The 13,241-nt window shown below is 37.0% G+C and overlaps 1 protein-coding gene across 1 annotated transcript in view; it reads left to right on the plus strand.

The window, feature by feature from the left end:
- The window catches only part of LOC128661824 (protein spire homolog 2-like), a 47,325-nt gene extending 34,590 nt beyond the window's left edge, over positions 1–12,735 (plus strand). Inside the window, exons 12-17 of the mRNA XM_053715998.1 lie at positions 6,909–7,051; positions 8,858–8,989; positions 9,557–9,624; positions 10,085–10,112; positions 10,382–10,524; positions 12,543–12,735. Coding sequence (XP_053571973.1) covers positions 6,909–7,051; positions 8,858–8,989; positions 9,557–9,624; positions 10,085–10,112; positions 10,382–10,524; positions 12,543–12,735 — 707 coding nt within the window. The remainder of the gene's footprint in view (positions 1–6,908; positions 7,052–8,857; positions 8,990–9,556; positions 9,625–10,084; positions 10,113–10,381; positions 10,525–12,542) is intronic.
- Positions 12,736–13,241: the final 506 nt, after the last annotated feature.

Raw genomic sequence — 13,241 nt, forward strand, 5'->3', positions numbered from 1 at the left:
CTCTTCTCTTCCATTCCTTGCAGTTCCTGTGTTTCTTTGCGCATGTGTGGGGAGCCAATCAGCACAGGTCACGTTCTCCTGGTGCCGTCAATCACCAGGAGAACATGACCAGCGCACTAAATGTCTTCCTCGCACGGGCAAAGTTTGGACCTGAAGGCTCTACCTACTGCTATAAGAGTGGCGAACCTCAAGGGCCTGATCGCAATCGGTAATGCTCCGAATCTGGTTGTTCTGCCCCTGTGTTACTGTTTTCTTAGCATAGCCTTATGCATGACTAAGGCATTTTTTTTTTAAAAATGTTGGTTCTTTTGTTTACCACCTCTATTGGAAGTTTATTTTTCCCAAAAAGCCACCACCCTTAATTTAAAAATGTTAAATAAAATGCTTGTTGTATTTCTCCTGAATCTGTTACCCTCTAACTTTTAATATTGTAACCCCTTGTTTTGGTAGTTCTTTTTATGTTGAAAATGTTTTCAACTTCTACTTTTAAGTCCCTTCATATATTTGAAGGTTTTAGATCATAGTCTTTACATGTTTTATATTTTAGACCATGTATTTTAGTAACCCTCCTGGACAGTTTCTTGTTTTATACCCATCTGGAATATTGTGTACATTTCCACAGACCATAACTAGATATGTAAAGTGGCATAAAAACCTTGCCATTTCTGCTAATACCTCTCCCAATGCAACCAAGTATTTGACTGGCCTTACTGGCTGCACTGCTGCATTGCTTAGCAAATTTTAAATCTGAAATAATAATTACCAAGTCCCAGTCTGGATTTAAATACCATTCTTGCTCAGAGCTGGTTTTGGTGTAAGTGCAGGCCTAATTTATGTCATATAAGCCACTGCTGACTCTGAGATGGTGTGTTGAGATAAGGTGCATGCGGCACACACAACATATGTTCGTATGTCACTTAAATTGTTATAACTTTAGAAGCAAATGTGGCCTTTCTATTAAGTTTAAACAACTTAATCCACTGAAATAAGTCCCTGGAACAGGAAAGTAAACCGAATGGTCAACATATGCTGTGACTATCTGACTGACTGTTTTTTTTTTACAAATAATAAAGGCTTCTACTTAGTTGCAGTTGCAGTAGTAATTTTCCACAGCACTATACAGGGAGTAGAGAAAGCAAACTGAAGGATTGCAGTCCCCGATCCCTTGAGTTACGGATGTGGCATGGTACTATTCACTGCATAGGATGTTTCATTGAAGATTCAAGCCAAAAAAACATAATTTATGTAAGAACTTACCTGATAAATTCATTTCTTTCATATTGGCTAGAGTCCATGAGCTAGGGACGTATGGGATATACAATCCTACCAGGAGGGGCAAAGTTTCCCAAACCTCAAAATGCCTATAAATACACCCCCACCACACCCACAATTCAGTTTAACGAATAGCAAAGAAGTGGGGTGATAAGAAAGGAGCGAAAGCATCAACAAGGAATTGGAATAATTGTGCTTTATACAAAAAAATCATAACCACCACAAAAAGGGTGGGCCTCATGGACTTTTGCCAATATGAAAGACATGAATTTATCACGTAAGTTCTTACATAAATTATGTTTTCTTTCATGTAATTGGCAAGAGTCCATGACGTATGGAATAGCAAATACCTAAGATGTGGAACTCCACGCAAGTCACTAGAGAGGGAAGGCTAAAAAAATAAAGACAGCCAATTCCGCTGAAAAAAAATTCAAAACCCAAATCAAAAAGTTTTAATCTTATAATGAAAAAAACTGAAATTATAAGCAGAAGAATCAAACTGAAACAGCTGCCTGAAGAACTTTTCTACCAAAAACTGCTTCTGAAGAATAAAAAACATCAAAATGGTAGAATTTAGTAAAAGTAGGCAAAGACCAAGCATGATGAATCAAAAGTTTTAACCAGGAAGCCAAAGAAATAGCAGAAGCTTTCTGACCTTTCCTAGGACCAGAAAAAGATAACAAATAGACTAGAAGTCTTTCTGAAATATTTAGTAGCTTCAACATAATATTTCAAAGCTCTTACCACATCCAAAGAATGCAAAGATTTTTCCAAAGAATTCTTAGGATTAGGACACAACAAAGGGACAACAATTTCTCTACTAATGTTAGAATTCACAACCTTAGGTAAAAATTTAAATGAAGTCCGCAAAACCGCCTTATCCTGACGAAAAATCAGAAAAGGAGACTCGCCACAAAGAGCAGATAATTCAGAAACTCTTCTAGCAGAAGAGAGCCAAAAGAAACAATAGTTTCCAAGAAAGTAACTTAATTTGGTTTTGAGAGCTTTACAGGCTCCTCCGTTCGAGCCTATGCATTCTTTGGATATTAAGACTCCAAGGAGGAGAGATTGACTTAATAACAGGCTTGATACAAGCCAAAGCCTGTACAAAACAACGAAAGTCAGGAAGATTAGCTTTTTTTTTCTGTGAAACAGAACAGAAAGAGCAGAGTTTTGTCCTTTCAAGGAACTTGCAGACAGACCCTTATCCAAACCATCCTGAAGAAACTGTAAAATTCTAGGAATTCTAAAAGAATGCCAAGAAACCTTATGAGAGGAACACCATGAAATGTAAGTCTTCCAAACTCTAATCTTTCTAGACACAGATTTACGAGCCTGCAACATAGTATTGATCACTGAGTCAGAGAAACCTCTATGACTAAGCACTAAGCGTTCAATCTCCATACCTTCAAATTTAATGATTTGAGATCCTGATGGAAAAATGGACCTTGAGATAGATAGGTCTGGCCTTAACGGAAGTGGCAAAGGTTGGCAACTGGACATCCGAACAAGATCCGCATACCAAAACCTGTGTGGCCATGCTAGAGCCACCAGCAGTACAAACTAACGTTCCATTATGATTTTGGAAATCACTCTTGGAAGAAGAACTAAAGGCGGAAAGATATAAGCAGGTTGATAATTCCAAGGAAGTGACAATGCATCCACTGCTGAGGATCCCTGGATCTGAACAGATACCTGGGAAGTTTCCTGTTTAGATGAGAAGCCATCAGATCTATTTCTGGAAGCCCCCATATCTGAACAATCTGAAGAAACACATCTGGGTGAAGAGACCATTCTCCCGGATGTAAAGTCTGGCGACTGAGATAATCCACTTCCCAATTGTCTATACCTGGGATATGAACTGCAGAGGTTAGACAGGAGCTGGATTCCGCCCATGCAAGTATCTGAGATACTTCTTGCATAGCTTGAGGACTGAGTCCCACCTTGATTGACATACACCACAGTTGTGACATTGTCTGTCTGAAAACAAACGATTCTCTCTTCAGAAGAGGCCACGACTGAAGAGCTCTGAAAATCGCACGGAGTTCCAAAATATTGATTGGTAATCTCGCCTCTTGAGATTTCCAAACCCCCTGCACTGTCAGAGATCCCCAGACAGCTCCTCAACCTGAAAGACTCGCTTCTGTTGAAATCACAGTCCAGGTTGGACAAAGAAAAGAGGCCCCTTGAACTAGACGATGGTTATCTAACCACCAAGTCAGAGATAGTAGAGTATTGGGATTTAAGGATATCAATTGTGATATCTTTGTATGCTGAACCTTTGGTGCAGGGATTATACAAAGCTGAAGAGGTCTCATGTGAAAACGAGCAAAGGGGATCGCATCCGATGCTGCAGTCATGAGACCTAAAACTTCCATGCACAAAGCTACTGAAGGGAATGATTGAGACTGAAGGTTCCGACAAGCTGAAACCAATTTGAATCTATTTGGAATCCTAAAAAGGTTACCCTTGTCTGAGGAATCAAGAAGACTGAGCAAGTACCAAGATATCGTCCAAATAAGGAAACGCTGCAATACCCTGCTCTCTGATTACAGAGAGAAGGGCACCAAGAACCTTTGAGAAGATCCTTGGAGCTGTTGCTAGGCCAAAAGGAAGAGCAACAAATTGGTAATGCTTGTCTAGAAAAGAGAATCTCAGGAACTGATAGTGATCTGTATGAATTGGAATATGAAGATAAGCATCCTGTAAGTCTATTGTGGACATATAATGCCCTTGCAGAACAAAAGGCAGAATATTCCTTATAGTCACCATTTTGAATGTTGGTATTCTTACATAACGATTCAAATTTTTTTTAGATCCAGGACAGGTCTGAAAGAATTCTCTTTCTTTGGTACAATGAACAGATTTGAATAAAACCCCAGATCCCGATATGGAACTGGCACAATTAACCCAGATGACTCCAGGTCTGAAACACATTTCAGAAAAGCCTGAGCCTTTACTGGGTTCACTGGAATGCGTGAGAGAACATTCTCACAGGCGGTCTTATCTTGAAACCTATTCTGTACCCTTGAGAAACAATGTTCTGAATCCAATGATTTTGGACTGAATTGATCCAAACATCTTTGAAAAATCGTAACCTGCCCCCTACCAGCTGTGCTGGAATGAGGGCCGCACCTTCATGCGGACTTGGGAGCTGGTATGGATTTTCTAAAAGGCTTGGATTTATTCCAGACTGGAGAAGGCTTCCAATTGGAAGCTGTTCCTTTAGGGGAAGGGTCAGGCTTCTGTTCCTTATTCTGACGAAAGGAACGAAAATGGTTAGCAGCCCTAAATTTACCCTTAGATTTTTTTATCCTGAGGCAAAAAAGCTCCCTTCCCCCCAGTGACAGTTGAAATTATAGTATCTGAGAACCAAATAATTTATTACCTTGGAAAGAGATAGCAACGTTGACTTAGAAGTCATATCTGCATTCCAAGATTTAAGCCATAAAGCTCTTCTAGCTAAAATAGCTAAAGACATATACCTGACATCAATTCTAATGATATCAAAAATGGCATCACAAATGAAATTATTAGCATGTTGAAGAAGCTTAACAATGCTATACACATTATGATCTGGTACTTTGTTGCGCTAAAGCCTCCAACCAAAAAGTTGAAGCTGCAGCAACATCAGCCAAAGAAATAGCAGGCCTAAGAAGATTACCTGAACATAAATAAGCCTTCCTTAGAAAAGATTCAAGCTTCCTATCTAAAGGATCTTTAAAAGTACTATCTGCCATAGGAATAGTAGTACGTTTAGTAAGAGTAGAGAGAGCCCCATCAACTTTGGGGATTTTTTTTCCCCAAAACTCCAATTTATCAGCCGGCAAAGGGTACAGTCTCTTAAACCTTAAAGGAGTAAATGAAGTACCCAAACTATTCCATTCCCTAGAAATTACATCTGAAATAGCATCAGGAACTAGAAAACCTCTGGAATTAACTACATGAGGTTTAAAAAACAAATTTAAACGTTAACCGGTTTTAATATCAAGAGGACTAGACTCCTCCATATCTAATGCAATCAACACCTCTTTTGTAAAGAACAAATAAACTCAATCTTAAATAAATATGAAGATTTGTCAGTGTCAATATCTGAGGCAGAATCTTCTGAACCAGATAGATCCTTATCAGATAGATAAATCAGAATGTTGGCGGTTAATTTAAAAATTCATCTAATTTATGAGAAGTTTTAAAAGACCTTTTAAGTTTATTAGAAGGTGGTATAACAGACAGGGCCTTCTGAATAGAATTAGAAACAAATTATCTTACATTAACAGGAATATCCGGAACATTAGATGTTGAAGGAACAGGTAATGGACTACTACTAATGGAAATAGTTGTCATGATAAACTTTCAAAAGCATACAATAACACAAACTACAGCCGGAGGAACAGTTACCACAAGTTTACAACAAATGCTTTGGTAGAACCGACATCAGACAGCAGCATTTCAGAAGTAGATTCTGATACAGGGTCAGATTGCGACATCTTGCAGTATGTAATAGAAAAAACAACATATAAAGCAAAATTATCAAATTCCTTAAATGACAGTTTCTGGAATGGGAAAAAATGCAAACGGAATAAGCCTCTGGAAACCAGAAGCAAAAAGAAACAAAGACTTAAAAAATGTCAAAAAAACTGGCGCCAAGTATGACACCCACAATTGACAAATTTTTTTGGCGCCAAAAACGTCTGCAACAAGCACCAGCGTCATAGATGACGCAACTACATGAAAACTCTCAGCGTCAACTACGACGTCGGAAATGACGTCAACGCCAACAAACTTAATTCTCGCACCAAAAATGACGCAAGAAAAAAATGTATTCATATGCATTTCCCAAAAATGAAAACTGACAGTCCGTAAGAAGGAAATATACTGATTAACCTGAAGACTGCTGCTTCATAAGACCACTGCTTTATAACTGCTGTTTCTGGCACGCCTTAAGGCTCGCATGGAAACCGGCATCAGGGGCCATTCGGCCCTTGATAAGTCGGCCCCTTAGTCCTTTCAGCTAGTTCTGTGGGATCATTTTGAAGCCACTATATTTACATTGTCAATTGTATTTGTCCGGTCAAAAGAAAAGTTGAAGGAAGTAACATACTTCGAAGATCTGGGCGCATACACCCAGTTGCCTCTAATGACTTAAAGAAACAGAACTCCCATTTTTTTCTTTCATGATTCAGATTGAATATAGAATATACAAACTAAGAGCACTAGATGTTAGCACTGTCCTGTCATGTAGTGCTTCATACATGTGCACTCTACCTATATGATGTCTATTCAACAAAGAATAACATGAAAATTATGCAAATTTTATAATAGACTTAAATTAAAAAGCTTTTTTTTTTTTTTTTTAATAAAATTGTATCCTTATCTGAATCACAAAAGACAAATTTGGGGTTTCATGTCCCTTTTTTAATAAATGGATTTGACCTTTTTAGTATCAGACTATAGAGAGCTATATGTAGAGATTTGTTTTTGTTCAAATGAAATTGTGATAACCCAGAGATAAGCATATTGTGTATGTAAGCATAAGAATGAGAATAATTGTCACATACAAAGGCGTGTTTTTGATTTATTGATTTTCTACTGTTCTGTACTGGCCTTTGGTTAGGATGTGTCACTCTGTTTTGTAGACTTGATGTTTGTTCCAGTACTGACCTCATCCCAAGTCGACCTAAAAACAGGAAGCTTCTTAAATAACGACAAACTGAAATATTTTGGTCATAGACGCTCCAGGTCCTATGAGATATCTTTACAGAAGAATGGCTGTAGACAGGTAATGTGTTGGGTTTTTTTTTTTTTTTTTGTAGTAGAAATATTCTTTTATCTATACTATAATCGTGATTGTAATGCGTCCGTCGCCAGTTGCGCATGCATCCTCAAAGGAATGTTGACTGCGCGAGGCAGCCAAAAGAATGTTGGATGCATGCGCAGCCAAAAGAATCCACCTGGATGCAGCGTAGGCAAACTAAGCCTTAAAAAAAAAAAAGCCTGCACAAAGTATTAAACACCAAAACCACCAACATCGCAAAATAAAGTCATTAACCCCTAATCTGCAAATAACAATTAAAATATTAACTCCTAAACTGCCCACCCCCACAACGCAAATAATGAATTTATTTACCAAGCCCCCTAACCTAACACCCCCTAAATTAACCACAATACTAAATTACTCTTAAATAAAACCTAACACGATATTACAAAAATAATCTAATCCCTATGAAAATAAAAAAGCCCCCTAATTTAAACTATTAATAGCCCTTAAAATGGCCTTTTGTAGGGCATTGCCCTAAGTTAAACCGCTCTTTTACATTTTAAAAAAAATACTAAGTCCCCCCTAACAGTAAAAACCCCCACAAATAAAAAAAAAAAACCTTACTCTAAAAAACCTAAACTATCCATAGCCTCTAAAGGGGCATTTGTAAGGGCAATCGGCTCTTTTCCAGACCATTAAATCCCTAATCTTAAAAAAATGTTTAATTTTTTTTAAATCAAAAAATCCAAATAGATACTCACCGTTCCTGAAGTCTGGCGGAGAAGGTCTTCCAGGCAGCTCTATCTTCATCCAGAGCGAATGCGGCACGGAGGTGCGGAGCTGGCTTCCCCGGTGCACGGATCCTCAGCGGCGGTGGTCCAAAGCGGCGTGGAGGCTCCTCTTCATGTGATTGTCCGCCGCACACTGAAGATTAAATGCAAGGTACTCCATATTTATTGGGGTACCTTACATTCCTATTGGCTGAAATTTTGAAATCGGCCAATAGGATGAGAGCTAATGAAATCTTATTGGCTGATTTGAACAGCCAATAGGTTTAGAGCTACTGAAATCCTATTTGCTGATTTCAAAATTTCAGCCAATAGGAATGCAAGGTGCCCCAATCTTAAGTGTACGACTAACATCGGATGCTGAGGACCTCTGCTGATGATCCATGCATCGGGGAAGACTGCTCCGCACCTCCGGTCCGCGCCACCTTCGTTCTGGATGAAGATAGAAGGTGATGGAGCCGCCTGGAAGAAGACCTTCTCCGCCGGACTTCAGGAACAGTGAGTACCTATTTGGGGCTTAGTCTTCGTCTTTTTTTTTTTTTTTTTTCTTTTTTCCATACAAATGCTGGGCAATGGGTAGTTTAGTTGGTTTTTTTTTTTAGTGTTGGGTTTTTTATTTTGGTGGGTGGGGGGGTTTTACTGTTAGGGGGTAATTTGTTTAGGTAAAAGAGCTGTTTAACTTAGGACAAAAGCCCTATTGATTAAAAAAGGGCTATTGATAGTTTAGTATTAGATTAGGGGGTGTTTATATTTTTGGGGGGATTTTTTTTATAGGGTTATTAGTTTCTTTGTTTTTATTTTGGATAGCTTTTGGGGGTTTTTTTTTCTGTAACTTTACATTTTGTTTTGTGTACTTTTAGCTTTGGGGTTTGTAGGTTTTTTAATTTATTTTTTAAGACTGCCCTCTGGGCAGGCTTATCGCCTAACAGCTTTTTATTAATATGGGAATACTTTTCAATGCTTGAGTGTAAATTACATTCTGCAACATTTTACTTTTTTTTTTTTTTTTTTTTTTCCCTTCAACTTTATATCTTCCCAGAATCCCCAGTTTCCCAGAATATGCTCACCACCTACAATTGCAGAGCTGGTCCCTGCTAGGAGAGACATCATAAAAGCAGAGGTTGTGGACTTCCTGCAGTGCAATGGTTACTCTACATTCTCTGGGAGCAGGGTAAATTTGAGTTTAGAAATCAGATGCAAAAATAAAAGGATAGTAAAGTCCAAAATTTAAACTTTGATTCAGATAGGCCATGTAATTTTAAACTGTTTAACTTACTTTTAGCATCAAATTTGCTTTGTTCTGTTCTTAGCTGGAAGCTAAACCTAGGTAGGCTCCTATGCTAATTTCTAGGACCTTTAAGGTCGTCTCTTATCTGAATGCATTTGACAGTTTTTCACAGCTAGAGGGCGTTAATGTGTTTCATATAGATAACATGCTGACACACATGGCATTATTTAAGAGTCAGCACTAATTGCTTGAAATGCCAGTCTGTCAAAAGATCTGAGATAAGGAGGCAGTCTGCAGAGGCTTAGATACAAGGTAATTAGAGGTAAAAAGTAAATTTCTATAACAGTGTTGGTTATGCAAAACAGGAGACTGTGTGTAATAAAGGGATTATCTATCCTTTTTTAAAAAAAAAATATTTTTGGTGTTTACTATCCCTTTTAATATGCAACTTCTATGTTGAACACAGCAAACTAAGTACCACGTCATTCTGATAACTGGTTTTCTGCACAGGTTTGCTTTAGCTGCCACAAGAAGAGACTCTTCTTTACATGGCCATATACTTGCAAATTTTGTGAAAGGTAAGCATTTCTATATGGATCCTTAATGATTAGTGGAGGTGTCCTAACCACTTCTACACTGGTCTGTTGCACAAATTCCAAACTTTTTGCTTGTTTGTGGGTGACTAGAATCAATGACGGTAAATTTGGATCAGTCCAATTCATGGAATTGGACCAATTGGATAAGAAAAACACAATTTTAATCAATGAAAAAAATGTTGTGGCTAATTCTATTATTGGTTAAATTGTATACATTTTAGTCCAATTCTGTCTCAGAAACTGTGAGACTTTGAAAATATTACAGGGCAATAAAAAATGTGCTTACATAGACATTTTGGTGAAAATAGTTTATTAACATGGCTTTTATATTGATATTTTTTTTTTATTATTTAATTTTTTGAGTTTGTTTTTTTTTTTTTTTTTTTTTTTTTTTTTTTTTTTTCTTACACTTTTTTTTTTTTTTTTTTTTTTTTTTTCTCAGGGTGATCTGCCCAGAATGTTGTGTTGAGGTAACCATTCTACAAAATACTGCTAAAACCTGTAGACTTTCTTAAAAACTCATCTATTCCTATTTGTTTTCAGTAAATTGGAAAATAGAGGCTATTCAAGTGATAAAGTATTTGATTCTTTAGGGGATTTTGCAATGAATGTATAAAAGACCGATTTAAAATAGGCAATAGTAATTAGTTGGCTGCATCTCGATTTACTTATAGGCTATAGGGCCTATAGATCCTCATGTTCTGTACCTGTCATGGAGTCATATTTTATGCTCTTCCAGATGTTGATGCCGTTTAAACAATGCATGCACTTACCAGTCAGCTTCTTCAAAACTTTAGTACTTACCCAGGAGGACAATCCAGCTTGTCATCAGCAGAAGGCACAGATGTTTTTCAGGGAAACCATGCACTGGGATTGCTCAAGGTGAGATGTTGCACTGGTAAGAGTACTTTTACCAGCACAACCAGTTAATGTAAAACTCAGGCTGCTATATTATGGTTGAATGGGACATTTGCCAGCTTGAATAGTGGACTCCTTTTTATAAAATATGAATGTGTGTTACTTTAAATCTGTGACCTACATAAATACATAGGTAGATGCCCTGTTCTGGTATAGGACAACACATTCTACAGTTTATTTACCTCTTAAACCTCCTTATAGCCATTTGAGCTTTAAGAAAAAAATGTGCAAACTGTAGAAATGATCAGGTAAGTGTATACAAAATAAGGAAGGCCTACAGCTCAAATTACTAAACCTATGACACTACATTTTTTTTGTATCTATCATAAACTTTACATTTGTTTTTGCAATGATTTTTTTCTTCTTCAAATTGTAGAATTATTATATTTTTTTTTGCTTGCTATACTGTGGCTAAATATCAATGTTAATGTGTGTAGTTTTTTTTTATAATTTTAGTTTTTTTTTATTTCTTTTTTCTTTTCTATTGCTAAACGAACTCCTGCTAGAAATGGGCGACTATGGATTTTTTTTTTTCTCTTTCTTTAAATTGCACAACATATTTTACATTCTTGAGAAAAAACTTTTATCTTCAAGGGACAGAACACTCAAAATTGAAATCTTCATGAATGTATATGAAGCATTTTCTCAACCTGTGTTGCGGGGGGGGAGAAAGAGAAATGCTCCTAGTTAAAACATCACTGTTTCAGCGATCACTTTTACACTACATAGGTGCACAGAGCATAGATATTCTTTGTGACAACTTTTTTAAACACGTTGCCAGTTAAATGAGCTGGTGGTGGCTTGTATAGCATGTAATGACCCAATACACAACACCTTGGCTCAAGCACAGTATTTATAAATGCTGAATTAGAGCATTTCTAGTAAACGTGTATTCAGCATTCATTTGTATAAATATGGTTGTGGGTATCGGCATTTAAAGGCTTTTTCTGAGCAAGGTTTATTAATACTTAAACACACACCGATCTTGATCTTTGTGTGCTTCACTATTCTAAAATAAATCTGCCTCCGATTAGAGTCAAATGCCACTCCCGGCAGCCATATTAGTTTATAAAAATGAATGCCAAATGCACGTCTAATATTTAGGTAATCCCTGTGCATCTATCATTTTTAACAATTCCTTTAACTTTGCACAGATTTCACTAGAATCTAACAGTGTTGTATAATTTCCTTCTCGGCAAGTAAGTGTCAATTTGTTTATATTGCTTTAACTTTTAATGGACATAAAATGACAAAAAGAAATTTCTTTATTAAGCTAGTTATACTCGAGCAATAGTGCAATAATCAAATGCTCTGTTTAACCTCGGCAAAGTGGTTGAATATAGTCGGCTCCAGAGCAGCAATGCATCACTGGGAGCTAGCAGAAAACAGTTGTTGAGCCAATGATAAAAGGAGTGTGACGTCGCCAATTAAGTTAGCTCCCAGTAGTACATTGCTGCTGTGTGTGTGTACATATTTCCAACTAAAGATACCAAGAGAAAAAAGTAAACTTGATGACCAGAAATAAATTGCCTTTTTTTTTTTAAAATGACACGCTCTGTCTGAATCATGAAAGTGTAACCCAATGTGCCTTGGAAATGTAGCATAAGCACAATTTATGAACAAGTGTATTTGTAGTGCCTAGTTCTAAGTTGCTCTCAACTCTGTTAAAACTCTTCATCTTTCCCACCGGTTCTTTGGAGCTGATTCACCAAATAGAGATCACTGATCAGTAGTGAATCTACTGAATAGATCATGACTAGCTGAATATGAAGAAGGGCATTACTGAATATTAACTGAAATTACTTGGTGAATGAATAGTCTAAATAAAACACTAAAAGGTTACATGTTTTTATAGAAAAGTACATTTTATAAGATACTGTGTGTACTCTTACAATATCTGGCATTGACCATTTAATAGAATAATATTTAGAGTCTACACATAATAGAATAGTTTAACCTTCCTCCTCCTGTCTCGCTTTTAGTGTCCCTCTGGTGTTTGAACCCCAAGACCTAGTCGATGGTGATCCTTTTCACAAAAAGGCAATGAAGAACTGGCCTTCTATGGACATATGCATCAAATGTGAAGAGTACATCTTAGAGATGGTGGATGGGAGCAAAGCATGTGCGCTTCCCAGTGAGAGGCGGAGGTTACGGTGCAGCTGTGAATCATTTTAGCATCTCCATGAAGTCTGCCCACTGAGGACACAAATATGTGGGCTATAGACTCCTGAAGTATTAATATGACTGTTATCCACTGGGATAATGCAATCTTAAAATAAACTCTTGAATAAAATAGGGCAAAGAGATAATCTAAATTAGCTTTCATTATGTTGTATGTGAGGATTTTGGTGTTTTTCTGTCCTTATGTGTCGTGTCTTGCTGACCAGGCTCATGATTAGCATTACTCAGCCATTCTGTTGTCCAAATCACAAAGGTTTTTCTATTTTGTGTAGCTTTCCTCTTTCAGCAAAAAAAAATATTCTTTACTTTGTTCCATATAGAGGTTTGCACTTAGTCACTGACCACTCAAGCAGTAAATGACTAACAAATTTGCTACTCCTAATTTCACAATCCTTTTTTTATTATTATTGTAATGAGATTTTAATATCGGTGCACTATTTTTAAATTTGTAATATTTTATTAAATGTATATTCTTTCATGGATTTCCAAATGATTTCACT

This window comes from Bombina bombina, chromosome 1 (genome assembly GCF_027579735.1).
Source record: "Bombina bombina isolate aBomBom1 chromosome 1, aBomBom1.pri, whole genome shotgun sequence".
NCBI lineage: Eukaryota > Metazoa > Chordata > Amphibia > Anura > Bombinatoridae > Bombina > Bombina bombina.